We start from the raw sequence: 27770 nt of genomic DNA on the forward strand, positions 1-27770 counted from the left end.
GAGTCAAGTTTGATTTTAGTTTTGTTTACTCACCCAAATGTGTTGTGTTTGAAAACACACAAGTCCTCTTGCTATAAACTCTACATGTGTATTGTCCCTCATCTTCAGCTCTCAGATTGTCCAGACGGAGGGAGAAGTTTCCATGTTTAATGGGATCAGTGAAGAAATGAGCTCTACCTTTAAAATATTTGTCCTGTTTCTCTGCTCGACTCTTACCATCTTGATACAGATGAACCAGAGTGTTTGAGATTCTTCTTGTTCTTCTCCATTCCACCTTCAGACCTTTAGTTAGTAATTTTTGATGAACATGACAGGGCAAAACCACTGAATCTTCCAAATTATCTTCACAAGAATTTTGCACAATCAAACCTGAAAAGGAAAAGTAATTTAATTCCCAGTGTGAAATATGTAAAATGACCCCACTGTAATCTTGTTTTGGCTGATTCAATCACATGTTCAGCACTAAATACAGGTGCAAATGGTGCCAGTGATCAGATTATTAGGACATTACTGGATTAAACACATGACCATAAACATTTGTAAACACTTATGAGGCGTTTACACTGACAGTGATATATTCTAAATTACTGGAGGTTCCAGAGTTTATGTGCTTTTAGTTTTTTGTAGTTATTCTTACTCTGCTGTGGTACAGAATTGCATCACATGTCAGATCTCTATCTACTGCACTCTTGTGTTCAACACATTTTGCCTCTACTAATTTGAGCTCCAAAGAAATGAATCATAACCCATACATAAAAACTACCCAGTTCAAAAGAGGCCATTAAGCTTACATTACTAATTCAGCAGACACTAGTAATGGTGACTTGGATTGTTTCTATGCAGATATTGGACAAAGGAGTGTGATCAAGTATGTCTGATTCAAGGACATTTATAAATGATCTATTTGTACTTGGAGAAAGCTATCCGTTTCCATTCAAGTAAATTTTGTTTGCCCGGCTGCACAAAGGTCACGATTAGAAATCAGCACTCTTTTCTCATACAGGAGCTCATTTACGCTGTAAATGTGATGTAACTAATAAGTCACATGAAAATTACACTGATTGATGCCACCAAAACCACAAGAACACACAAAAACATTCAAAGTAAATAACTGAGCCATCTAAATATTTTTTTATTTTTTATTTTTTATAATACTTATGAGCAATCAGCCTACAGGTTCAAGATTTTGCTATATTTTTCTGAGTTTAGCTACTAGTAACTCAATGCTTTATGGATACCTTTGTTCCAAATTTAATAATTTAATTCAGCGATACTTTCAGCGCTGCTACTGGCTATTATCTTATTTAATATCACTGTATTCCATATGAATAACTACTTTAAATTATTTTCCACTGAATTACAGCAATTAAAAATATCTTCATTTTATTTGTACCTTTAGTAGTTGATTTGCAGTAGATCAGACAACAAAGCAGAAGTGCAGATCCAGATGCAGAGATACAGAGAATCAGCACCATTGTCTGTGAAACAGATAAACCTGTAAAACACAGAGTTATTGGACAATGCTATTATTGTGCAATTCTTTGTATATATAGCGTTCAAATTTGTCCCCAAAATATTATCAAGTAGGTTCTCTCTCTCTCACACACACACACACTCACACACACACACACACACACACACACACACACACACACACACACACACACACAGGCACACATCCATGTTAATACTACTTTGTGGGTTAGGGGTTAAATGACCCCACTAAGATAGTAAGATGAGAAATGTACAACATTGTGGGGTCCTTTAGTCGGACCCCACAAAGACATAAGAATGTTTGACAAAATCTTAAAAGTCACTAATCACTACTATAATATTATTACACCCCTGTCTGAAGATTTGAGCTGACAGATTTCATGGAAAATTGCGTAGTAGGCTATATAATGGACACAGACTCCGATTTTTTAGTTTCAGACTTTGATTCCATCCAGTCGGAGGATTTAAAATCACGTTTGATATTTTGAGCTGATATTAGAACACATGTATGATATGCATTGATAATAATACATGGTACGGTCATATGCTGCCCAGACAATGGAAATCAAGGGTGCGAAGTCACAAAGATCGAGAAAAAAAATGGAGACAACTGTACAAGATCGGGTAAAAAGGAAAAACCATCATCCAGCTCACGGATCACAAGTTTGCCGCATGATGAGTGATCATGTTAAAAAGCTAGACAGAGCCACGAGCTCGCGCATGGCATGCATGAATTAAGTGTATGAGAAAACGCAGAATCTGCCGTTTGTTTAGTAATTGTTTCATGCCATTTACGGCCCCCTTCCGCCTCCCGGTCGCAACTGATCTCAAAAATAAAACATAATCCGGCCGCTAAATTATTATTATTAATATTATTATTATCTAGTTGTATCATACCATATTCCATATGAAAAGAAAAAGTCGCAGTTCTAAGGGGCCATTCACATATCGCGTCACATAAGTGGCCGCGCCGCTTTCTTCTTCTTTCCAAAGCGCTTTCGCTCCGTGGCGTCTGTCGTTGCTATGGAACCACGTACCATGAACCACGCTTTCCATGATGAAATTGATTTCTAGTCCTTGCATTAGCTCTAATACTAGATATATTTATAGAGATGAGAAATAAAAACCCGCCCTGTACAGCTATGATCAGCTGTTTGGCTGAGCCTTTGATGTTGTTATGAAAGGCCGAAGCTCATCGGTTGGTCCTTGTCGCATGACCTGCGGTGCGCTTGCGGCATTCTGAAAAGTTGAGAAGTTTTCATCTTGCACACCTGGATAAACAAGTGTGCATGTGCACTGCTCGTTGCTTCTATTTTGAGCGCGCTTGCCTAAATTACAGTAAAACATACGCGCAAGTCGCGAGCGTCAATTTTAAACCACCAAAACGAGTCCGATGCTACCAATAAACGTTACCGATGTTCAAACGGCATCTTGGACAATTGGCTCAGCTGTGTGAGCATAAGTGCTGCCAGGTGTCTGGCAAGAAATAGAATAGTGTACAAATGTATTCAGGGATTGCATTTGTTCAGTACAGTGTTATTCAGTACAAAGTTACTCTATAACAATGATAAAGACATTGCTGTTTAGATTTTTTATTTTTATTTCTTTTGTTAGGTATGGCAAAAATATTTTAGTAATGAAATTCGAAGTAAATGAGAAAAAAATGCAAAGGAAAGTACATTTTCAGAACATTTGCGCAGGTGCTTGAAAATCCATGTAGTGTGTAGTGTAGTGTAGCCTATTCCAGCCTTTTAAAAATACAGTCACTGGAACCTAACGTAATTTTAACATATATATATATATATATATAGCTACAGCTGTAAATATCCAAAAACCACTAGGCCAGTGTTATATATTTTGTTCACTTACAGTACTTACAATATCCCAAATGTTTCCAACTATTTGTAAATTGTGAGAAAATTGCAGTTTTAACCAAGGCTCCGGGATGTGTGTAGCCTGACGTGGTCATACTCAATTCTAGTCAGAATATGAGTCTGATACTGCTCCATTGGGCTTTGATTATGGGGGCGTATTTCAACCGATCCAGGAAAGACCTCAATTGGATAGACCTACAACCAATCAGAGCTACAGAGTAAGTGACGTATGTTGAGTGACGCATAGTTGTCAACAGAACTCTTCTTAGCGACCATCGGGGCCAGCTGATAAATCAAACTTTTGCCGAATCCCGTAGGAAGGACGACAAAGACATCTTTCCCATCGACAAATGCCTTGATCGCGGTCCTCTGTTCCTCTTTTAAAATTAATGCGCTGTCGATATCTTCTATAACGGACGCGATGGCGGAATCTACACATCTCAGTTCTTCAACAGCCATCATTGTTGTAAACTAATTGACCTTTCGCAAAGACTCGTCCCCCTTAGTTACTGTTGCTTTGTCCGACAAGCCGTGGCGCTGTCACGCCACACAGAGTGGAAAATACATCGCGGAGCAAAGAGGAAACTGACAACACATCGACAGACGAGACAGAGCAGGTTACTTATGATATTAAACAAAGTCCCAGCTTTCAAACTGTGTAGTTATTAAAAAAATTCAAACAATAAAAACCGTTTTGTGGCTCTTTAATGGGTTGTGACCATGATCGTGACAGATTGCTGTAGCGCCTCAGCTCAAGAGGCTCGTGAACCGATCATCTCTTCCTACTAGTCCATTTATAGCATCAAATAAACATGAATGAACATGATAATGAATGTTGTTTCAAACGCGGAAAGACGTCAATATGCACAATTTTTCAAGTTTAACTCCACCGATGTTATCAACCACCGACAAGATCGCTTGTCAATCAAACTCCCCAAGCGCTCTTTGATGACGTGAGTGGTTACGTAACCGCAGATAGCCTGTCCATCATCGATTAAAGCCCGCCCTGGCAATTTGATTGGCTCGGCCTTCTGGGAGCCGAGCATAATTACCATAGACAGTAAAAGAAATGGACACAGCGACCCCATTGGAACTCAATTGAGAGAAGTGAAGCCCATTTTTAGCGATTTTTAGCACTTCCGTTTCTGACGCGCAGACTCAAACTAAGCTTGATGACGTCCGCAACCTGTCTGACAGATGTAAATCTTCTAGTAGCTGTGCGTGCAAACTGCCATCGTTAATCTTGCAGAGACGGCGAGCTTGAGCGGGGAGTTCTTTGGCGTGAGTAAGCAGGAGTAAGTATTCTGATTAATTATTTTGTATAGTATTTTAAAATGTAACGCCAGTACGCCATCTCTCTTGACATCTCCCCGATTGCCTGCGAGCTTCTCCTCCTGTCTGTACGGTAATTTCTCTACTGTGCGACAGAGAGTCGAGTGGTTATGACGCAATCGTTAGCCTATTTTTACAAAAACTGTATCTACGGGGCCATAATGTAACATAGAAGGTAATGGAGCCCTTTATACATTGTCGTGTATCTTTAGAAATAAATAATGGACAAATGGAGTCTTTAAACGCCTCAGATGTAAAGTTATTCACTGTCAAAGTGACGCCAAAATGAATGGGAGTCAATGGGGATGCTAACACAAGTGAAGTTCTGCTACAAGATGGCGGCACCCGGCCGACTTCAACTTCCGGTCGACTTCCTTGGGCACTGATGTTAGGTGTGTTCGAGCTCATGCAGCGCCGCAAAGGCCGATCGGCGGCTGACTTGAAGCAGTGCATGCCGGTAAGAAATTTTGTCCGACTTGAGACAGCGCCGACACCATGTGACTGTGACGTATGGCTTCAAAGTACCACGAGAGCGATTCGAGATCAGCCGCCTGAGGCAGCCAGCGCAGTTTCTCAAGAGGAGCTGCACGAGCTGTGATGACGACACAGCTGTTTCACGATTGGCCGGATTCACCGCATGACAACGATCACGTGTGTTTCGTGTTTATTTTCACGCCTTCAGTTCCACGAATGCTTACAAATCTGTACTTTTATAACAGTTAAAGCTCTTTTCATGAAGTCACGATGTTATTGTGTCATGTTTATCAAAATAAAACTGATAAGAAACGTAGACCCCACAACATTGGTATTTAAATAATATATGCTTATATTGAACTTTATTCTTGTAAAAACAGATGCTGTAAGTGTAAGCCTCTTCAGTTCCACTCATGCTCATACACGCACTTTCAAAACAGTAGCCTACAATTCATATTTCATGTCGTTTTCATCTTTTTTTTTTTTTTTACATTATTATTATTTGATTCATTTGTTTATAAAGGTTTTGTGTATAGGTTTATTTTGGACTTTCATACAAACTTTTACAGTATTAAGCATAAGTTTACAGCAAACGCCACACGATCAGCCATGACTGACGTAAATGCAGCAAACTACGTGAACCACAGCGTGTCCGACTTCACGTCTCCGTTTTCAGCTCCTCCCCGCCTGCACACGGCTACTCTCGCCGATCGGTTGCATCCAGCCGCAGCCGATGTCGAACACACCTAATTACTCCACAATGGATCGAGTCCAGACCAAACTTCCCGTCCAAAAAATGTTGTGGGCGGGGTTCGGGCTGGCACCCAGGCTAGGATGTGTGAGGAGTCGCCTGTCAATGGCGTCATACCCGCGTTACCCTCGGTTTCTGCTTTTATTTTGTAGAAACCATGGAAACACCAAAGACACTTTAATATATTACATGTTTTAATAGACAAGAGCAACTATTTTGATATATTTATATTTTATTGTAATACAGCATTTTCTCCATCATACAATATGTTTTCAAATTAATTGCATGCCATTTATCAACACAAGCCATCCAGTATTTATTAATATGATATTGTAAAATTGATCTCTCTACTGCAGCATGTAACAGTGTCTCACAGCAGCCGCCGAGCGAACGCACAGAGTAGCTAATTACGTTATAACATCATTTTCAACACACTCAAATGTATCTAATATGATAAACAGAGCTGTGTTACCTCATACTCATGACCGGAGAAGCGGAAGCGGCACCGGCGACTGTGACATAATAAAAGTCCTGCTGTTCGTGAGGCGTGTGTTACTGGTGTGAGGCATGTGTAGCCTACTGTGCTCGTGGCATGAACTTAAGAATTGCTCATGCAAATGCGTCGGCGCACGCTGCAAATTACTTTATTATATATTAAATAAAGCGCAAAAGAAACTACGGGTATGCTGTCATTATTCTGAGGTAAATTAAGTCATAGAATTGCCAAACATGCGATTAAAGCTGCCTCAAAACTGTGCATGCATGTATGTGTGGCAAGTGACATCTAGGGAGTAAAGTTACGAATTGAGGGGTGTGGCTAGCTATGTATAAAGATTGGTGGTAGGAACGAGAACGGTAGGCGCATTTGTTTCTGGCCGGTCGAAATAGATCGACACTTCTACTGTTTATTTGCGGGAGTTTAAAGAATATTCACCAACAAGAAGCAACACTCAATAGAACGTTCCATTGAAACAATGGCGCCCAGCAGCGGCCCTGCGTTTCCGACATTTTGGGGTGAAAGCGAGTCGGCAGTCCACTAGTTTCTATGGCAATATCAGCTGCTTTGTTTGAACGTTAAAATATTAAAGCTAAAAACAAACCTGAATGATGACAACACAGAATAAAATACTATCACTAATGATCATCAAATCCTTTTTAACAGTTTATTTTACACACTTTGTGTTTAAGTCTTCCACTTTTTTCACAAAACCTTTGCTCTCTAGAAACCCAGTCAGTTTGGGTTAAAATTCTTTAAAAGGCTTATAAACAATGAATTATTACCAACATATGAAATTAAATAAAGGACATGCATCAGAAAAATTGGGAATGTTGGACAATTAATATATGAATATAACAGCTTGATTTTGCAGTGTTGTCTAATGTCCGTTAAAGCAAAAGTGTCCAAAAGTGTGAATTATGTGATAACGGACACAGCAATGCATCATGTATTATAAGATCATTATGTTTGTCCATTAAAATGTACAATATATATTTCAATTCAGACCTAGATATTATTACTATTACTCCACTAGGTCTGAAATATATTGTTCGCTGCAAATGTGATGATCTTAAATTTATTAATTATTAATTTACTATTAATAAATGTGTAAAGTTGCATAAAATGGAAATACTCAATAAAGTAGGCTAACTGCGTTACTTCAGATAGATGAATGGTTGGATTCCACCACTGGTAAAATAAAACATATATAAGACAATAACATTTACTGTAGGATCATACAATTTACTGCCCAGATAGCACACGTACGTCTGCAAGATGTCTGTTAAAGATCACTTCATCTGGAAATCATCTGCTGTTTACAATCATCTGATAGATATCTTTAAGATGTCAGTTTTACATACATTCTAAATCACAAATATCTTAAAGACATCTTCTAAACGTCTATTTGACATCTGACAGGAAAGGTCCTATAGACGTATTGCAGATGAGCAAACACTCTAAAAAATATGTCTTCCAGACATAAACACACACATCAAATAGACATCTCCGAGATGTACGTGTGCTATCAGTGACTTAATTTAAAAAACTGTTCTATTGTGCTTCTGATTTGGCAGTGAAATTCGCAGATTTTGGGTGCGTAAGATGTGAAGGATTCTATGGTCCAGTTAGTATTTTCACCCCATAATGGCGGCCGCGCTACCGGAGTGCCATCTAGTGGCCGTTACCCAAAAAATATCAAGTGTCGCCTCTTGGGTTCTAAGTTCTTTGAGGAGGTTCCCAAATGTGGATTTTCTTGGATCTCGGAGATAGGTATGAGTTTATTTGAATTATTTAAAGTGTTTTAATATGTGGTGTTTGTTTTTAGGAAGGAAAATAAAGGTGTTTTAATGCATGTTTTTCAGCTCTATGGAGCCCATTGGTTCATTTTGGATCTTTGACATAGGTATGAGGTTGTTTGAAGCACTAAAACATTTTAATAGGTTATGTTTGTCTTGATGTCTATGTCTTTAATAATAAAGGTATTTTAATGTGTGTGTTTCAGCTCTACGGAGCCCATTTGTTGCTCTTGTTGTATTTGAGTTTCAGTTTATTTTTTTGGATTGAATGTTTTGGTTTGGGTATATTGTCTAGTCTGCCCAGTATTTAAAGTGGTAATTGGGCTGAAAGATGTGGTTATGGCCCTTTGGGCTAGTTTCCATTTTGTTTTCTTTTCTTTGTAATTTGTTTGTTTTTCCCATTTATATATACTTTACAAGGACACTATGTTTAGTGTTTAAGCAGAGTTTAGCTATTTTTGTATGTACTTTTGATGAATTGTGTGAATCACGAGGTTTCTTTTTATGAATTTATTTATTGTTTTTTTATTATTATTATTATTATTATTATTATTATTTTTATTCTTGTGTGGTTTGATGCTCAACTCTGGCTTGGTTACCTCATATATAGGGTGTCCCGTATAATAACTTTGTAAAGCCATCAATAAATCTTGATGATTTATTTAAACGAACCTGAGTTTTGTTGATGTTTATATAAAGGTGGACCTTGTTACATATGTATTTGTTGACATGGTTTTAAAGCTATTGTTATCCAATTTGTGGGCCTTAAAACATCTTAAAATGCACATATGTCCACCAGGGAAATCTAGCAAATCCTAGCAAACTACATTTTGTTACCTCTGTAATTATGAAACCATGCGTATGCCCATATTTCTATTCTATCTAACGAAATCAATAGTAATTGTGTATTTCTCCATATGTGCATACTTTTGGGCTAAAAGTTTGTATTTGATCAAAAATAGATGGGAGCAAACGTGATTAAATGTTGAGGTTTGTGTGTCATTATTCAATTAAAAAAATCAATAACTACCGATTGATTTTACATTCCTATCAGAAATTAAATATTAGTTTAATTAGTTTCATTGTATATTGTGGTGCAAGTACCGAAGCTATCTAATCTAATAATTTAAATCTCAAGTTTAAATCAGAAGATTTATTGTACAAATGTTTCTGTAATAACTGCCACTGTTGTTTGATTTATTTTCAAGGGGGGGAGAAAAAAAAAACTCTCCCCAACCCCCCAAAAAATCAGATAAACCCACAATATGATCTTAACATGTTAATTTTTTGCACATAGTATATTTTATTAGTATGATATTTAGTAAGTTTGGTCAACTAAAATCACATTAGTACATTAAGCCACATTAAGCGTTTTTCACGTTAAGCGTTTTAGAATGTCCCCTTAAGACTGCTATTAACTAAAACGTCTCCACAGACTACACATTGCGGTTTCGGACTTTCTGCATCACCAATCCATGTGAACATGAAACCAATGTAACTGTCACTTGCGTTTCTTACTTGACATTTTCTCACTCTCTAATGTAGGCCTATTTTTCTTGTGCATCTCTGTTATGTTTCTCTGTTTCCGCCTCTTCACCCCGTTCATTATCCTCTGAGTCCATTCAATCAGGGCTGCGTTCAGCCCCGGCAAAATGTTGCAAAACGTTTTTTAAACGGAAACGGTGGTGCGTTGAACACCCTGTTCTGATGACGCAAGAGATGCAATATGGCAACTGAGAAGGCCATTATTTGTTTCTTTTTGAAGAATTTTCGTAGCCTGATTAAATCTGTATAAACACGTGTTTAATACTACAAAATACGCTTGGTGTTACAGTCACTGCCCTTGACGTCCAGAATTAAAGAGAACATCCCAACCGAGTGAAGGGATTTGTGGAAACTTCTAATTATTGTGATACAACACTTGCTTTGCATTTCAGCATGAAAAGACAAACATTTCAGGTGAAGGATATTCCACTTCTTACCTCCGAGACTGTGTTGATCTATATTATTTTTATTGTGAGTATTAGGCTTATCATTATTGCTGATCACTGTTGTGCTATGATATTGTAATATTTACCATTATATAATCAGAGGAGTAGGCTATAGAAAAGTTTATTAAAGTGTTACTTCACAATACAATAGCAAAATAAGTAAAGTATTTTTATGTTTCATTAATATCGGTGAGGGAATATTTTTCTCGTGGCCACGACTTCATTACGTTGAGGGAAAGACATAATTTCTCATGAGTTAAATGTGTAAACAACCTGCGCTACCATAGCAACCTGGAATTATCACAAATGGACAAGACTATAATAATATTTATTATTAATTTAGAAAAAGAATGGAATTAAGAAATTATTATATTAACATAGTGCATATTATATTGCGTGCAATGTTGCTTAGATGGCATTCGAATGAAGTTTATAAATAAATGTTTAAATGTTGTACATTTTAATCCCATCCAACCGTCTTTTAAATCCATTCACTGATTGTTTATTTTTTATTTAATATGTTTATATTATTATTAGTTAGGCTACATTTGTACATTTATTTGCTTTATTTTCCCCTTCATTTCTCATATTTCTTTATCTAATTAATATCCTGTACTTTATGTTACTTAAAGTTTGTATTCTGTAAATACTGTAAATGCCTGATCATGCCAGTAAAGTTTTGAGTTTATGATTGTTTCTGTAGCCTATTTCTGACTACAGTAGCTTAAATGAGCGTCTGTTTTCTTTTGTAGCCTCCAAGCGGCAACCTCTCCCAGTTTCTCGTAAAGCCAGTACGGAAGTCACTTAAACTGCGATTCATCGACTGGCCGCTAGGGACAGGCTGCAGAAAAGAGCATAATCTCATTGACCATCATGTTAAAACGGCCAAGTTTACAGCAGAAAAAAAACATGTTTACAGCCTGGTTCAAATTGTGGTTTTGGTCTATATAGCTAATTTTGCGCTTCATGACAACTCTAAGGGGGGTGAATTTTTTTTATAACTCATCTGTTTAAATTATATTAAGCCTTAAAGTTCTGCATAATTAAGGGCATGGTCACTTGAATGACAGGTATGCCGCAGCTGTCTGTGAGCTGTGTGAACTTTGTCATGTTACCTCAGCAGCTAATTTCAGCCACTGAATTTGGCATCTCAGCCATATTTGTGCTTTTTTTCTGGATTATTTTATACAATTATAAAATATGGCTTGCTGCATTATTAGTCAAGACTGATATGCGTCTGTGTACATGTGCTATTGCAGAAGATAAACAGAACACGTTGATGGATTGTCTTGGCGTTTTGTTCCTGAGATTTACATAAAGCTCCAACAGCACTGCTTGCATAATGTAACTAAAACTGCTGCACTATTTTGAAAAATTATACTTTGGACACGTGCTCATTTGTTTGAGAGAACATTTGAGAGATATACAGATATATATGTACGTAACCAGTTTTGCATCACAAACAATGCTCACATAGCATAATTTCCTGAAGGACGATGATGGAGAGCAGATCATTCAGAAGAAATGTGATGCAAACAATGGATAATATATCAATATTTCATGGATTTAATGTTTTCGTGGACAAAAAGTACTGTTTTTTGTTTTGCAATGGACATTTTACCCAAGTGTCATGGATTGGATTCATCTTGCGATCTCTATTTCATTATAAAGGTATGAAGTCCTGTTTGATTTTTCGTGTTGTTATTTGCACACCCCACACAAATTAATTACTGGTGGAGTACCTATATTTAAAAAAAAAATAAAAAAAAAACACAGTAGATTGACAGTAAACATTTAGAACTTTCTAATGATATAACTAGTTATCTTTATTAATATTTTAGATAGTAAGATGGATAGCTCCTTTGATGGTAACGTCGAGCTAGGCGGCATGGTTTCAGCAACCAGAAGCATGAGCTCCAACTACGTCCCGCCTCTTTGCCCATTTTCAGTTATCCGGGAGTGACGTGGGTGATGCGCTGCTAAGATGGCAGCGGCCTCATTTTCGCTTCAAAACTGCTCTTCGGAACTCTATGGGTGACGTCACGTCCATATTTTTTTTACAGTCTATGGTAGCCCCTCATGCCTGTTACAGTATTTGAGTTAAGTTCAATAAGGTTTTACTATTAATAGGGTATGTTAAAATAATATTTTGTTTATTATTTGTACATAACCTATCAAAGCTTTATTTATGATTTTATTTTATTTCTGTAGGTGCACAGGAATTTTACAGTAAGTTAATTTATGGGAATTTATACTGGTTAATAATCATTCCTTAATTCCACCCTTATTTTTCATTCTTAATTAAAATTATTATTATAGTCTTGTCCATTTGTGATAATTCCAGGTTGCTATGGTAGCGCAGGTTGTTTACACATTTAACTCGTGGCCATGAGAAATTATGTCTTTGCCTCAACGTAATGAAGTCGTGGCCATGAGAAAAATATCTCGTTCCCTCACCATATGATCTCGAGGCCACGACTTTACATCATGTGGCCACAACATAAGGATGTCATTACCACGTTTATTATGTACAAATTATAAACGTGGCCACGAGTTATTATCACATTCCCACAAATTAATATCTCTAATATCCCACATCCAAACTAAATGAACCGAACATAATTTACAGCTTGTAATGTGAAATTTCTATTTATCAATAAAACTTTGACATGTGAAGTTTACCAAGTTAAATATGTAAAAATAACAAAGCAACCATTTTTACACCATTACAAACATTCCTTCACGCACCCCAGTTTGGGAACCGCTGGCTTAGTCATTTATGAATCATACATTAAAGGTGCAATGTGTGAAATTTTGGAGGATCTATTGACAGAAATGCATTATAATATACACAACTAAACATTGTTTTTGTATTGCCTTACAATGAGCCATTTCTATCTACATACACTGCGGGTCCCCTTACATCGAAGTCACCATTTTGCTCTACAGAGCGTGTGTTTAGATGCAGCTTGCATAATCACTACGTTGAATACACACAAAGAAGTAGTTGTAGTAGGGTCATCTGGTTTATTAGAAGCAGAGACCGTTCGAAGAAGAAACCTCATTGCTTGACTGGCTACTCTCTGCTGTCTCAGACAACGACATCTTTGTCTTGTGTCGGCCAGGCGGCCACCGTAGCTTCTCTATGTGTTTCAAAAGGAAGGGGTGAGTGCTATTGGTTGCAAGTTCACAACCTCACCACTAGATGCCAGTAAAAATACATTACACTAAAAAACATTCTTTTTTTGTGATGGACTCAAATAAAAAAAGTTCATAGAACTAATATACTCACATTATTTACACATTATGAATATTAAATTGCAATGTTAATGTATTAATGTATTCTGTAAATCATAGCTTTTCTTGATTTGCTGTTTTTACAGTTATGATGTGTTTTTACAGTATAATTGTAGTTGATTATTTACAGTACTCTTGTTAATTTACAGACTTGGCAACCAAAATTGTTAATAAGTTGCTGTAAATTTTACAGCTTTTTTTTTTTTTTTTTTTTACAGTGTGTGCATTATTTAAGCATCAATTTATATTAGTGCATCCCAGGGACGTTTCCTCTGAGGAGGCAAGGGAAGCAGTGCTTCCTTTAAAAAAAAAGAAAAAGAAAAGAAAAAGGATGAGAAGATAATCCATATTACAATAATAAAACAATGCAAATATTACATAATGTGACATATAAAAGTGGATAAATTACAGTTTTTTTCTAAAGTAACAATGTCTAACAGGTGACACCAGCAGGTGAAATTACAGCGGGAGTCTCGAGTTTTGTGCATATTCGCAAATTGGCCTGAATAAAGAAAATTATGCCGGTAATGGGAAGACTACAGAAAAAGTAAATAAACAGAGAACTGATACCAGTTACAGCGTGAAATAAACATGAATGAACAAAGGTATGTTAAAAGATACAGTTAAACTTATCAAAATCCATATCATGTCTTGTGTAATCATGCTCAATCATTGTTTCAACTGTTAATAAATATGCTGGTAAACAAACAAATGCAACATTTACATCAGAACAAACATATCCATCATGACCATAAACTTGTTAGTCAGCTAGAAAAATGAACTCTAGAGAGGAGCATTTAGCTTAATATATGTACCATATTACATATTATATTTTTTATGGAAGTAAATTAATGCCTAATGTTTTTGAAATAAAAAGCTTGTTGAATTGCACTAATTGAAAAAAAATATGCATTACATTAACTGTGCTTACATTTTTATGCATTGTATTTTTAAGGTTTGCATTTTATGGGCTGAAATTCAACATGGTTGTATATTTAAGCTGTGAATATTTCAATTAAAAATATTTCACACACATTTTCATTATTAAAAATTCAATAATTTATTTTCACCTTTCAGATTTCACTTCCAAAATAATCATTCTGTTTAAAAATACAACCTATAAAATTCGACTAGCAATTTTCAGTCCATTTTATTTCACTTTACAAATTCGCTTCCACAAATTCAGTGGTTCAAATTCGGCAGAAAATTTAACATTTCACATCCGGGGAACTGCAGGAAAAGCAGTAGAGTGCCGATGCATGATCTCTATCTGCTGTTAGTCTTCTTTACCAGCAGGTGCCGCTAGCGGCTGTTTAAGACCAGAGCAACGGCTAGTAAGTCATTCATTCATAAAAACGGATTTACAGAAATGGAGCAAGCGGTAAGTGAATGTGTGATGATTATCAGGGCCAGTATACATGCAGAAAAGCTGATAAAGACACAAAAGCTGCATTTATGTTTAATTCAGTGTCTTTATGGTTACCTGTGTGTAGTCTACATTTAAGCAGCTTTCTCTCCAGTGAACGAGATTATAACGTTATTCCCGAAGCTGGTGTACAGATCAAATGTTAAATCTGAGGTAGACATATATTTCTCTCTGTTGTTTAGTTTCCTTAACTTTATATCGCGGCACTGTGTTGTAATACTAGGGTTTCCCTCATCCGTCACAGGATTCCTCTGCCATCAGGACATATAAACTCTTAACACAGCTTAATGGACTCGTACAGTGATATAAAAGACCAAACTCGCACCTCATTTGTGATGTAGGTTATACTACTGTATATAGCCTCCAAGAAAGCAGATATTCGCATAAAGTTGTTTTGATGCTGAAATCATTCTCTTTAAACGCTATTGAAGGAAGAAACGTGAATACCAATGTCGTAACTTTAGAGACGGTCCCTAAATTTGCGAATATCAAACGTTCAGCATCAAAACAACTTTATGCGAATATCTGCTTTCTTGGAGGCTATATACAGTAGTATAACCTACATCACAAATGAGGTGCGAGTTTGGTCTTTTATATCGCTGTACGAGTCCATTAAGCTGTGTTAAGAGTTTATATGTCCTGATGGCAGAGGAATCCTGTGACGGATGAGGGAAACCCTAGTATTACAACACAGTGCCGCGATAAAGTTAAGGAAACTAAACAACAGAGAGAAATATATGTCTACCTCAGATTTAACATTTGATCTGTACACCAGCTTCGGGAATAACGTTATAATCTCGTTCACTGGAGAGAAAGCTGCTTAAATGTAGACTACACAGGTAGACACTGAATTAAACATAAATGCAGCTTTTGTGTCTTTATCAGCTTTTCTGCATGTATACTGGCCCTGATAATCATCACACATTCACTTACCGCTTGCTCCATTTCTGTAAATCCGTTTTTGTGAATGAATGACTTACTAGCGTTGCTCTGGTCTTAAACACCCGCTAGCGGCACCTGCTGGTAAAGAAGACTAACAGCAGATAGAGATCATGCATCGGCACTCTACTGCTTTTCCTGCAGTTCCCGGATGTGAAATGTTGAATTTTCTGCCGAATTTGAACCACTGAATTTGTGGAAGCGAATTTTTAAAGCGAAATAAAATGGACTGAAAATTGCTAGTCGAATTTTATAGGTTGTATTTTTAAACAGAATGAATATTTTGGAAGTGAAATCTGAAAGGTGAAAATAAATTATTGAATTTTTAATAATGAAAATGTGTGTGAAATATTTTTAATTGAAATATTCACAGCTTAAATATACAACCATGTTGAATTTCAGCCCATAAAATGCAAACCTTAAAAATACAATGCATAAAAATGCAAGCACAGTTAATGTAATGCACATTTTTTTTTTCAATTAGTGCAATTCAACAAGCTTTTTATTTCAAAAACATTAGGCATTAAATTACTTCCATAATTTTTTAATGTTCTTTAATATAATTCATATTTGAATAAATCCATCAAGTTGACAGCCACCATTTAAATGTTTATATTTCAAAAACCTAATTGGAGTAGAAATAATTTTAAAGTTAGTAGGCCTACTTTATTATTATAAACATTTCCTTAAGTGTAATTTAAGTTTGTATACAAATCAGTTCATTTTAACCTTCAATAACTGATTCCCATGGATATTTTACAGCATTAGTTGAGAGATTTTCTTTCTTGATAAAATTTGCCATGTACTGTACCTGATATACAGTATATCCAAAATAACTGATACTGAACCGAATTGCAAAGCTTGTGAATCAAAATGCATAACTGTGACAGACTGGCAGGAAATTATGCAAAACAGAAAACAAGGTCCAAACAAGGTGATATTATGACATACTGATAAGCCTCATCTTTACATTATTGTTAATAATAGTTGCAACTTGCACTCTAAAAGGTGCATTGAAAATTTCCAGGTGATAACCCCTGGGAACGTGATCACGGGGCACCCTCCTGGAGATTTGCTTAGGGCCCCCAATAACCTAAAAGGTGCCATCGAATTGAAAATTAAATTCACCTTGGCATAGTTGAATAACAAGAGTTCAGTACATGGAAATGACATACAGTGAGTCTCAAACTCCATTGTTTCCTCCTTCTTATATAAATCTAATTTGTTTAAAAGACTTCCGAAGAACAAGTGAATCTCAACATAACACCGACTGTTACATAACAGTCGGGATCATTAATATGTACGCCCCCAATATTTGCATATACCAGCTCATGTTCAAGGCATTAGACAAGGGCAGAACGTCTGGATCTGAACAGCTGAATCATCAGACTAGGTAAGCAAGCAAGGACAATAGTGAAAAAATGGCAGATGGAGCAATAATAACTGACATGATCCATGATATCATGATCTATTTAGTGATATTTGTAAATTGTCTTTCTAAATGTTTCGTTAGCATGTTGCTAATGTACTGTTAAATGTGGTTAAAGTTACCATTGTTTATTACTGTATTCACGGAGACAAGAGCCGTCGCTATTTTCATTTTTGAACACTTGCAGTCTGTATAATTCATAAACCACTTCATTCTTTATAAATCTCTCCAACAGTGTGTAACGTTAGCTTTAGCCCTTTAGCCACGGAGCACCATCAAACTCATTCAGAATCAAATGTAAACATCCAAATAAATACAATACTCACATGATCCGATGTATGCATGCAGTATGCATGACAAACACTTTATAAAGATCCATTTTGAGGGTTATATTAGCTGTGTGAACTTTGTTTATGCTGTTCAAGGCAAGCGCGAGCTCCGGGGGCAGAGAGCGCAACCAATTGAAGGGGCCGCAGCCTAAATCGGCGCATTTCTAATTATGCCCCAAAATAGGCAGTTAAAAAAATTAATTTAAAAAATATATGGGGTATTTTGAGCTGAAACTTCACAGACACATTCGGGGGAGACCTTAGACTTTTATTAAATCTTGTAAAAAAATGTTCACCTTAAACACACCACTGAGGAGTTCCAGCTAGTAGGCTAAATCATGTGAGGATGCTGCTTTTAATTTCCATCAAACAATGTGGAATCCTTTCATTCCTAACACATTACCCAGTCCATATATGAGTATAGATATGCAGCATGAAATTTACCTATATTTACCTATATATATATATATATATATAGGTAAGGACTTTGCCTCATTTCAGAAGACCACTGCATGCCACTGGTGTACCTGTACTGTAAATTGTTACCTAAAAATCTGGAATCTTAATTCACTTTATGTACAACTAAACGTAAATGAACAACTAAATTAAACTTGGGTATTAGGGTTAGGGTAATATTTTTTATATTTGTGACTCACCCAGTCGCTCCAGTTCTGCAGTTGCACTGGCAGATAAACTTCCAGCAAACACTTGACACATGTAAACTCCTTTGTCGCGAGTTCTGACATTCTTCAGTTTGAGAGAGAAGTTTCCTTTGGGGATTTCATCAGTGAAGAACTCAACTCTATCTCTGTACTGCTCATTTGATAAAGCTGGTAAAGCTGCATTGTCTTGGTAGAGCAGAACCAAAATATCGTCTTCATCTGTTTTCCTCCATGAAACTATTTTAATGTGTTCAGTTGTGATGTGAGAGTCTACAGAGCAGTTCAGAGTGACATCATCACCTACAGTCGCAGATATGGAGCGACTCAATCCTGATACTAGCAAACGCTCTGAAAGAATAAAATAACACTGAGGTAGGAACATAAAATACTCTAATTAAAAATACTAGATATACATTTAAACCTAATTTACTCACCAACAACTTTTATTTGAATCTTAGTCTCTCCATAATACTGCTGACTGTAAACTTTACATGTGTATTGTCCCTCATCTTCAGCTCTCAGATTGTCCAGACGAAGGGCAAAGTTTCCGTGTTGAATCTGATCAGTAAAGAAATGAGCTCTATCAAGATAATCCTGCTGCTGGGCCTCTGGTCGACTCTCACCATCTTGATACAGATGAACCAGAGTCTCTGACCCTGTTCTTCTCCATTCCACCTCCAGACCCATTATTAGTAAGGGTTCATCAATATAACAGGGCAAAACCACTGTAGATCCCAGAGGAACAACCAGAGGACCAGAGGGACCATGCACAGTTAAACCTGAAAACAGAGATTAAATAAAGATAAAAATTGTAGGTTCTTGTAGTTTAAATGGATACATACTACCAGAGATCATCATCTTCGCAGACATGAACAAGCATTTTTGTCAGTTCATCTTAAAATCTAAAAAAAAAAAAAACCTACAAAAAAGTCTCTGTCCATTCCTGTTAAAAATTCAAACATTTTAAACAAACTGAGTTCATGGTATGTCAAACAATGCGCTTTCTCTTTGTGATGTTTCCGCCCACTGCTGCTTCCTTCCACTCCCCACCAGAGGTCTCCGTTTCAACATTAAGACTTTTTCATTGCACACACGCAGTCACTTAACTCTGGACTACATTTCCCACAATCTCTCAGCTAGGCACTGATCTCACTCGCACCTGTTTCCCATCAGTTTCCCTTTATAAGCTGCACTCCTTCACACACACTTTGCTGAGTATTGTTTAGCCTTGTTTTTAACCTTGGCTGCGTTCCACTCCAGTTTTAGACACACACTCACGAACTTCCCTAAACGCTTCCCCTCGGGGGAATCCCTGCCGCCATTTTGAAGTGCGTCCACTTCGTGAAGTGGACGAGAGAAGTTTATATGGACAGACCCTTGCTCCCTCGATTTTAACCGAGGGAGCGAGTCTACTTCATATGCACACTTCAGGCAGCTCCATAACCCACAATGCAACACGACTGTGATGTCACCGCATATCACGTTTAATTTTCCCCACCACAAACAACTCTGATATATTAATTATTTTTTTAAACATATAAAACACACATATATACATATAGAATGCTGTATTAAAAATTTTGTAAGGGGAAAAAAATAAATAAAATAAATCAGCTCCATTGCAGATTCCAAGTGATCAAGGGTTCTGCCAGAAGTGGGCAACGTAAGCAATGATGTACATCCGAGTCAATGAGACTGAGGGAAGTTAGCCAAGGAAGAGCATTTAAAAAAAGAACTGGAATGCAGCCCTTGTCTCTGTGTTCCTTGTGCCTTGCACCATGAACTGTTTCTTTATTTGATGATCATTTACTGCCTGCCTTGACCATAGCCTGTGTTTGGATTACTCTTTTGCCTTGCCTTTCCTGTATCCTGGTATCCTGCTGGTGTTTGACCTGCTGCCTGTACTACGCTCTCCTGTATAAACCCTGCATGTGGATCTCCAACTCTGTTGTCCCACTGCGTACGATAGAGAATACTCAGCCTAACCAAGATCCAGCGGCTTTTGTGTGTGTTTCCAGCCACAACATGGATCCAGCAGTACGTCTTGTCCGCCTACGTCAAGGTAATTGTACCCTGAAAAAGTTTCTGGACATTGCACATTTATCTGACTTGCCTGACTTTGCTCTCCATTGATTTCTTCTGTCATGGATTAAACAAACCAGTGCAAGATTATTTAATCAGTTACAGTCCTCGAAGATCACTTGTGGGATTTTTGGATTTTGCTCTACTGTTAACTGGTTCTCTTTTCACTGTGGGGGTCACAGAGGAATGTGACATTACTCCAGAGCTTTTAATGGTGGCTGCGCTAGAACCCACTCACAAAATGGCGGCCACCACAACGCCAAATCAAGTCACAGTTGATCTTCGTGAGCCAAATCAAGTCACAGTTGATTTTCGTGAGCCAACTCAAGTCACAGCTGATCTTCCTGAGCCAAGTCAAGTCACAGTTGATTTTCGCGAGCCAAGTCAAGTCACAGCTGATCTTCGTGAACCTTGTCACATCTCTGCTGATCTTTCAGAGCCTTGCAACATTATGTCTGACACCCCAGAGTCATGTCTTGTGGTTGTCGTACCCCAACCCTCCTCTGTTCTGTCGGGGGAACCTGTCATCAAAACATCAGAGGTTGGCATCCAGCATGGAGGATCCACCGCTGGTGTCAGTTCGAACATCTGGTTTCCTCAAACCAATTAATTTTAGTCCTCCTATATCCTGAACTGATTCCCCTGTCTGCTGTGTTCCCCATAATGGGGATCGCCTTATGGTGTACCTGGGCCACGTACATTACCACTAAATCTCTAGAGATGGCGGCATGTGCTGCAGAACCTCATGAAGTGATGGTGCTTGCTTCAGCTACATGCACGGTGGTGGCGTCCAGCAACATGCTTTCATCCTATCCTGAATCAGCCACAGACTCCATTGATGAACTCTTGTCTCAACCCAGCCGCAGAGGCTGTCTGTGAACTTTTTGTCTTGCCCAGAACCAGCCACAGAGGCCATTTTTGATTCCTCCCTGTTTACGGATAGTACCACTGTAGAACCTCCAGAGGTGGCGGCATCCGCTGCAGACCCTCTAGAGGTGTCAGTGGTACTCAGCTATGAACTTTCGCCATGTGCCGTCATGGCTAAGGAGGCGGTCTATGAACTTTCACCCCATCCCCAAAGAGAATCATTGAAGCTACAAGAGGATCTGCATACTGTAAGTGTTTTTGTGTTGTTTCTAGTTTGATTTTAGTGCTGTGTAGTTGCTAGGAAGTTTGTTTACTGAGTTCACGTGGCAAATCACGTTTGTTCTTGTTTTGCTCTGAGTCAGTAAGATGTGGCCAAAGCCAGCTTTAGTATATAAACAGTTGTTATTTAGCATTCATTAGAGAGAATCATTGAAGCTACAAGAGGATCTGCATACTGTAAGTGTTTTTGTGTTGTTTCTACTTTGATTTTAGTGCTGTGTAGTTGCTAGGAAGTTTGTTTACTGAGTTCATGTGGCAAAACGCGTTTGTTCTCGTTTCGATCAGTAAGGCGTGGCCTGCTGAACTAACTAACGTTGTAAGAAGCTGGTATAACTGTGTAGTCTACCGCGGCAGCCCTCGTGTGAAGACCGAAGAGTGTAAAGACCAGTGACTCCACCAAGCAACAACACCGACAAGGCACTTGAGTATTGCACTTTTCTATTTTTCCTTCTTTCCTTCTTTATACAGTGTGTTCTTGTCCATCTGTCTTTTGACCTGTTTTAGATATGTGCTTCCAAATTCCCACTATTACTAATGTTGGAGGCAGCGCAACCATAACAACCTGTGTTTTTTACCCATGTCACCTAGTACATTATTTTCTATTTCTATTGGGCTCTGGAATTGTCAGTCTGCTGTAAACAAAGCTGACTTCATCACAGCTATTGCTACTTATTCAGATCTCCATCTCATGGCTCTGACTGATACATGGATCAAACCAGAGGACACTGCCACACCAGCAGCCCTCTTCTCTAATTTCACTTTCTCTCACACCCCACGCCAGATTGGGATGGGTGGTGGTACTGGTTTGCTTATGTCCAATGAATGGAAGTTCAATCCTTTACCATCTCTTTCTGACAATGGCTCATTTGAATCACATGCAATTACCATCACCTACCCTACTAAAATCCATGTTGTAGATGTTTATCGTCCCCCAGGTCAGCTAGGTAACTTCTTGGAGGAGTTGGATGTGTTACTCTCATCCTTCCCTGAGGATGGTACTCCTCTGCTAGTACTTGATGATTTCAACATCCATCTAGACAAACCTCAGGCTGCTGACTTCCACACTCTGCTTGCCTCATTTGATCTCAAGCAAGGTGCTACCTCAGCTACCCACAAATCCGGTAACCAATTGGACCTCATCTACACATGCTGTGGCTCCACCGACAATACACTGGTTACTCCACTACACACCTCAGACCACTTTCTCATTACTTTCACACTCAACCTGACCCCTAACTCAACACACACTCCACCACATGTTACTTTTCGGCGAAACCTATGCTCCCTCTCACCATCCCACCTATCCTCTTTGGTCTCATCCACACTTCCTCCCCCTAACCAATTCTCATCATTGGACACTAACACTGCTACTGACACTCTTTGCACCACTCTAACATCTTGCTTAGATGACTTCTGCCCACTTTTAACCAGACCAGTCCGCGCCACCCCCTCTGCCCCCGGCTCTCTGATGTTCTCCGTGAGCATCGGTCTAAACTCACGGCTGCAGAGAGGAAGTGGCGCAAATCTAAAGATCCTACTGACCTTAGCTTATATCAGTCACTCCTTTCTTCTTTCTCTACTAATGTCTCCAATGCTAAAACCTCTTACTATCACACTAAAATTAACAATTCAACCTATTCCCGCACACTTTTCAAAACCTTCTCTTCTCTCCTTTGCCCTCCTCTTCTCCCTCCCACATCAGCTCTTACAGCTGATGACTTTGCCACTTTCATCATGCAAAAAATAACAACCATCAGCGGCCAATTCTCCACACCACAGACTTATAATAACATCTTAATAGAAAACACACAAACTCTCCCCTCCTTCTCCATGCTATCTGAGGCAGAGGTTTCAAAACTCATCCTTTCCAATCACCCTACTACCTGCTAGACCCTATCCCCACTCATCTTCTTCAGGCCATCTCCTCCTCAATTCTACCTGCACTCACTCACATAATCAATTCTTCCCTTCACACTGGAACATTTCCCACAGCTTTTAAGCAGGCTGGGGTTACCCCACTACTTGAGAGAGTTGTATTCAATCAATTGTCTACTTATCTCACATAGAACAACCTCTTTGACAACCACCAGTCAGGTTTCAAGAGTGGCCACTCAACTGAGACTGCCCTGCTCTCTGTCACAGAAGCACTGAGACTGGCACAAGCATCTTCAAAATCATCAGTACTCATCTTGCTGGATCTTTCTGCTGCTTTTGACACGGTTAACCACCAGATCCTCCTGTCAACACTCATGTCGAAGGGCATCTCGGGAACCGCACTCCAGTGGTTCGAGTCTTACCTCTCAGGTAGGTCCTTCAGGGTATCTTGGAGAGGTGAGGTGTCCAAGTCACATCATCTTGCTACTGGGGTACCTCAGGGCTCTGTGCTTGGACCACTTCTCTTCTCCATCTACACGTCATCACTAGGATCTGTCATTCAGGATCATAGTTTCTCCTATCACGGTTATGCTGATGACACACAACTCTACCTCTCATTCCAACCAGATGATCCGACGGTTGCTGGTTGCATTGCAGCTTGCCTGACAGCCATTTCTGCCTGGATGAAGGACCACCATCTTCAACTCAACCTTGCAAAAACGGAACTGCTTGTGGTCGGTGCCAACCCAACACTTCATCACAACCTTTCAGTTCAACTTGGGTCGTCAACCATTACTCCTTTCAGGACAGCCAGGAACCTTGGATTGGTGAAGGATGATTGTTTAAGCTTCACAGATCATGTTGCGACAACGGCCCGGTCCTGCAGATTTGCCTTTTACAACATCAGGAAGATTAGACCCTTCCTATCGGAACATTCCACACAAATTCTTGTCTAAGCTCTTGTTCTATCCAGACTGGACTACTGTAATGATCTCTTGGCTGGCCTTCCAGCATGCAATGTCAAGCCTCTACAACTGATCCAGAAAGCTGCAGCAAGACTGGTCTTCAACGAACCGAAGAGAGCGCACGTCACTCCCCTCTTCGTCAGTCTGCACTGGCTGCCAGTAGCTGCTTGCATCCAATTCAAGGCTCTGATGTTTGCCTACAGAACGACCGCTGGCTCTGCACCGCTATACCTTAACTCACTACTTCAGACTTACGCGCCCTCCAGAAACTTGCGTTCTGCAAGTGAATGGCGCCTTGTGGTGCCATCACATAGGGGCACAAAATCATCCTTACAGACCTTCTTCGGGTCTGTTCCTGGCTGGTGGAATGACCTGCCACGCTCTATCCGAGCAGCTGAGTCTTAAGCCATTTTCAAAAAAAATGCTAAAGACGTATCTTTTTCGTCAACACTTAACCCAGTAATTGTAGCACTTACCTTGATTTCTGTTCTTCTTCTATCTATTTGTGTATTTATTAAAAAAAAAAAAATCCTTGTTACGAGCACTTTACTGACATAACTGTGACTTCACACAGCACTTACATACTGTTGTTATCATGTTGATTTGATTGATTCTACTACTCTCATGGTGTACTCTTGTAAGGCGCTTTGAATAAAAGCGTCTGCTAAATGACTACATGTAAATGTACTAAATGTAAATCCTGTCACAGCTAAGGAGGCCGTCGATGAACTTTTGCCCTGTCCTGTCATGGCTAAGGAGGCTAGTCTATGAACTTTTGCTCTGTCCTTTCACGGCTAAGGAGGCTGTCTATGAACTTTCGCCTTGTCCTGTCACAGCTAAGGTGTTCCAGAGCCCGCTCCAGTCCATCAGTCCACTCCAGAGTTTGCCGTGGTCCCAGAACCCAGCCTCGTGGGCTATGGACTTCCTGTCTGCCTTGACACGACCACAGAGGTCATTCCTGAGCCCCATGTCTGCCTTGACATGACCACAGAGGCTCTTTTTAAACCACATATCTGCCTCAAGACAACCAGAGAGGATGCTCTGCTCAGACCCTTGGAGGGCATTCCTGAGCTCCCTGCCCATTCTGTTACGGCCGTAGTGGCCAAAACTAATCTCTCTAAGCTTCATGTTGCAGTTTCACCTGATCAACCTTGGTCAGAGCTGCCCTGGTGGTCTTCTGCTTTGCCGTGGGGGTCTTCAAGCCCATCTGAGTTGCAGTGGTGGTCCTCTGCTCCACCGTGGGGGTCTCTAAGCCTGTCTGAGCTGCAGTGGGGGTCGTCTGCTCCGCCATGGGGGTATTCAAGTCTGTCTATCTGGCCATCTATCCAGTCTTCGCCCTGGTCATCTGTCCAGTTTTCTGCACCCTGGTTGTCTGCCCTTCAGTTTCCAGGTCGTCTTCCCCTCCATGGACCTGGCCCCCTCCCCCCCACTCCACCTCCTTCTAAGATTTAGGAGTGTCTGGAAGCCACTCCTTTTGGAGGGAGGGGTTCTGTCACGTTTCTGCCCACTGCCGCTTCCTTCCACTCCCCACCAATCTCTCAGCTAGGCACTGATCACACTCGCACCTGTTTCCCATCAGGTTCCCTTTTATAAGCTGCACTCCTTCACACACACATTGCTGAGTATTGTTTTGCCTTGTTTTTGACCTTGTCTCCGTGTTCCTTGCCTTGCCTGTGTTTTTGACCCTGGACTGTTTCTTTGTTTGATGATCGTTTGGTGCCTGCCTTGACCATAGCCTGTGTTTGGATTACTCTTTTGCCTTGTCTTTCCTCTTTCTGTTTCCTGGTGTTTGACCTACTGCCTGTACAACTACACTCTCCTGAAATAAGGCCTGCATGTGGATCTCCAATTCTGTTGCCCCGTCCCGTACGTTACACTCTTAGTTTAAGAAAAAAAAATGTTGTATGGCTGGTCAAATCAGGTCACCAGGAAATGTAACCTGAGAAAAATAAAAGGCACCACAGATTCATATTCATACTATTTGATTGTTTATTATTGCCAAATGTAAACTATTGCCCAGCTCTAAACTACTAAATGCTGACAATGAGGCATTAAGATTTCCTAAACATTAGCATCATGAATTTCTGTACAGCTGCATTGAAACATTGAATTGAAAAAAGTGCTATATATCTAAAATTGACTTGATCATCTGATAATCTGAAAACAGATTAAAGTAGAAGATGTCAAAAGACCACATGTGTTTTTGAGTGACTTTCACAAGAACTATAACTTTCATAAATGACTTAAAGTGGTTTTGAGTCACAGTTGTTCACTGGTCATGTTTGCTGAAACCTAGATTATGACAATAAACACTATAAAACAATCACCTATGTATGAGAAATGCAGGGAAGCAAAACCTCAGAAAATCCTTCTATTAATCAGAAACTAGTACATTAAATTATATATATGACTTTGCCTCATTTCAGAGGACCTCTGCATGCCACTGGTGTAGTGTTACCTCAGAATCACTTTGCTGTAAAATCTGGAATCTTAATTCACTTTATGTACAACTAAACATAAATTAACAACTAAATTAAACTTGTGTATTAGTTTAAGCTACAACGGTGGCATATTTTTTATATTTGTGACTCACCCAGTCCCTCCAGTTCTGCAGTTGCATTGGCAGATAAATTTCCAGCAAACACTTGACACATGTAAACTCCTTTGTCGCGAGTTCCGACATTCTTCAGTCTGAGAGAGAAGTTTCCTTTGGGGATTTCATCAGTGAAGAACTCAACTCTATCTCTGTACTGCTCATTTGATAAATCTGGTAAAGCCTTATTGTCTTGGTAGAGCAGAACCAAAATATCGTCTTCATCTGTTTTCTTCCATGAAACCATTTTAATGTGTTCAGTTATGATGTGAGAGTCTACAGAGCAGTGCAGAGTGACATCATCACCCATAGTCGCAGATATGGGGCGACTCAATCCTGATACTTGAAAATGCTCTGAAAGAATAAAATAACACTGAAGTAGGAGCATAAAATACTTTAATTAAAAATACTAGATTTTATATATTTTACTAGATTATATACTATAACTTTTATAATTAATTTAAGTTTTTACTCACCAACAACTTTTATTTGAAACTCTGTCTCACCATAATCCTGCTGACTGTAAACTTTGCATGTGTATTGTCCCTGATCTTTAGCTCTCAGATTGTCCAGACGAAGGGCGAAGTTTCCATGTTGAATCTGATCAGTAAAGAAATGAGCTCTATCAAGATAATCCTGCTGCTGGGCCCCTGGTTGACTCTCACCATCTTGATACAGATGAACCAGAGTCTCTGGGTCTGTTCTTCTCCATTCCACCTCCAGACCCATTATTAGTAAGGGTTCATCAACATAACAGGGCAAAACCACTGTAGATCCCAGAGGAACAACCAGAAGACCAGAGGGACCATGCACAGT

At 39.0% G+C, this 27770-nt stretch overlaps 1 protein-coding gene across 1 annotated transcript; it reads right to left on the bottom strand.

The window, feature by feature from the left end:
- Positions 1–633: 633 nt before the first annotated feature.
- LOC125269586 (butyrophilin-like protein 2) lies at positions 634–27770 on the bottom strand. Its single transcript, XM_048192517.1, has 8 exons — positions 27431–27770; positions 26955–27308; positions 23819–23843; positions 22814–23022; positions 18728–19072; positions 18288–18641; positions 1394–1495; positions 634–641 (listed from the first exon to the last, which is right to left on the bottom strand). Exons 1-8 carry the CDS (start codon positions 27681–27683, stop codon positions 634–636), a joined length of 1650 nt encoding a protein of 549 aa, XP_048048474.1. The 5' UTR covers positions 27684–27770.

Source organism: Megalobrama amblycephala, linkage group LG6 (assembly GCF_018812025.1).
Source record: "Megalobrama amblycephala isolate DHTTF-2021 linkage group LG6, ASM1881202v1, whole genome shotgun sequence".
NCBI classification, from domain to species: Eukaryota; Metazoa; Chordata; class Actinopteri; order Cypriniformes; family Xenocyprididae; genus Megalobrama; species Megalobrama amblycephala.

Bases quoted from the DNA above. Each gene is read 5' to 3' on its own strand.
- LOC125269586 (XM_048192517.1), bottom strand. From the start codon at position 27,683: ATGGGTCTGGAGGTGGAATGGAGAAGAACAGACCCAGAGACTCTGGTT. The intron at 27,309-27,430 runs GTGAGTAAAAAC...TTATTCTTTCAG, and splicing joins GTTTCAAATAAAAGTTGTTG to AGCATTTTCAAGTATCAGGA. The intron at 19,073-22,813 runs GTGAGAGGGAGC...CTCTGTTTTCAG, and splicing joins CAAAGAGGATAGGTGGGATG to GTTTAACTGTGCATGGTCCC.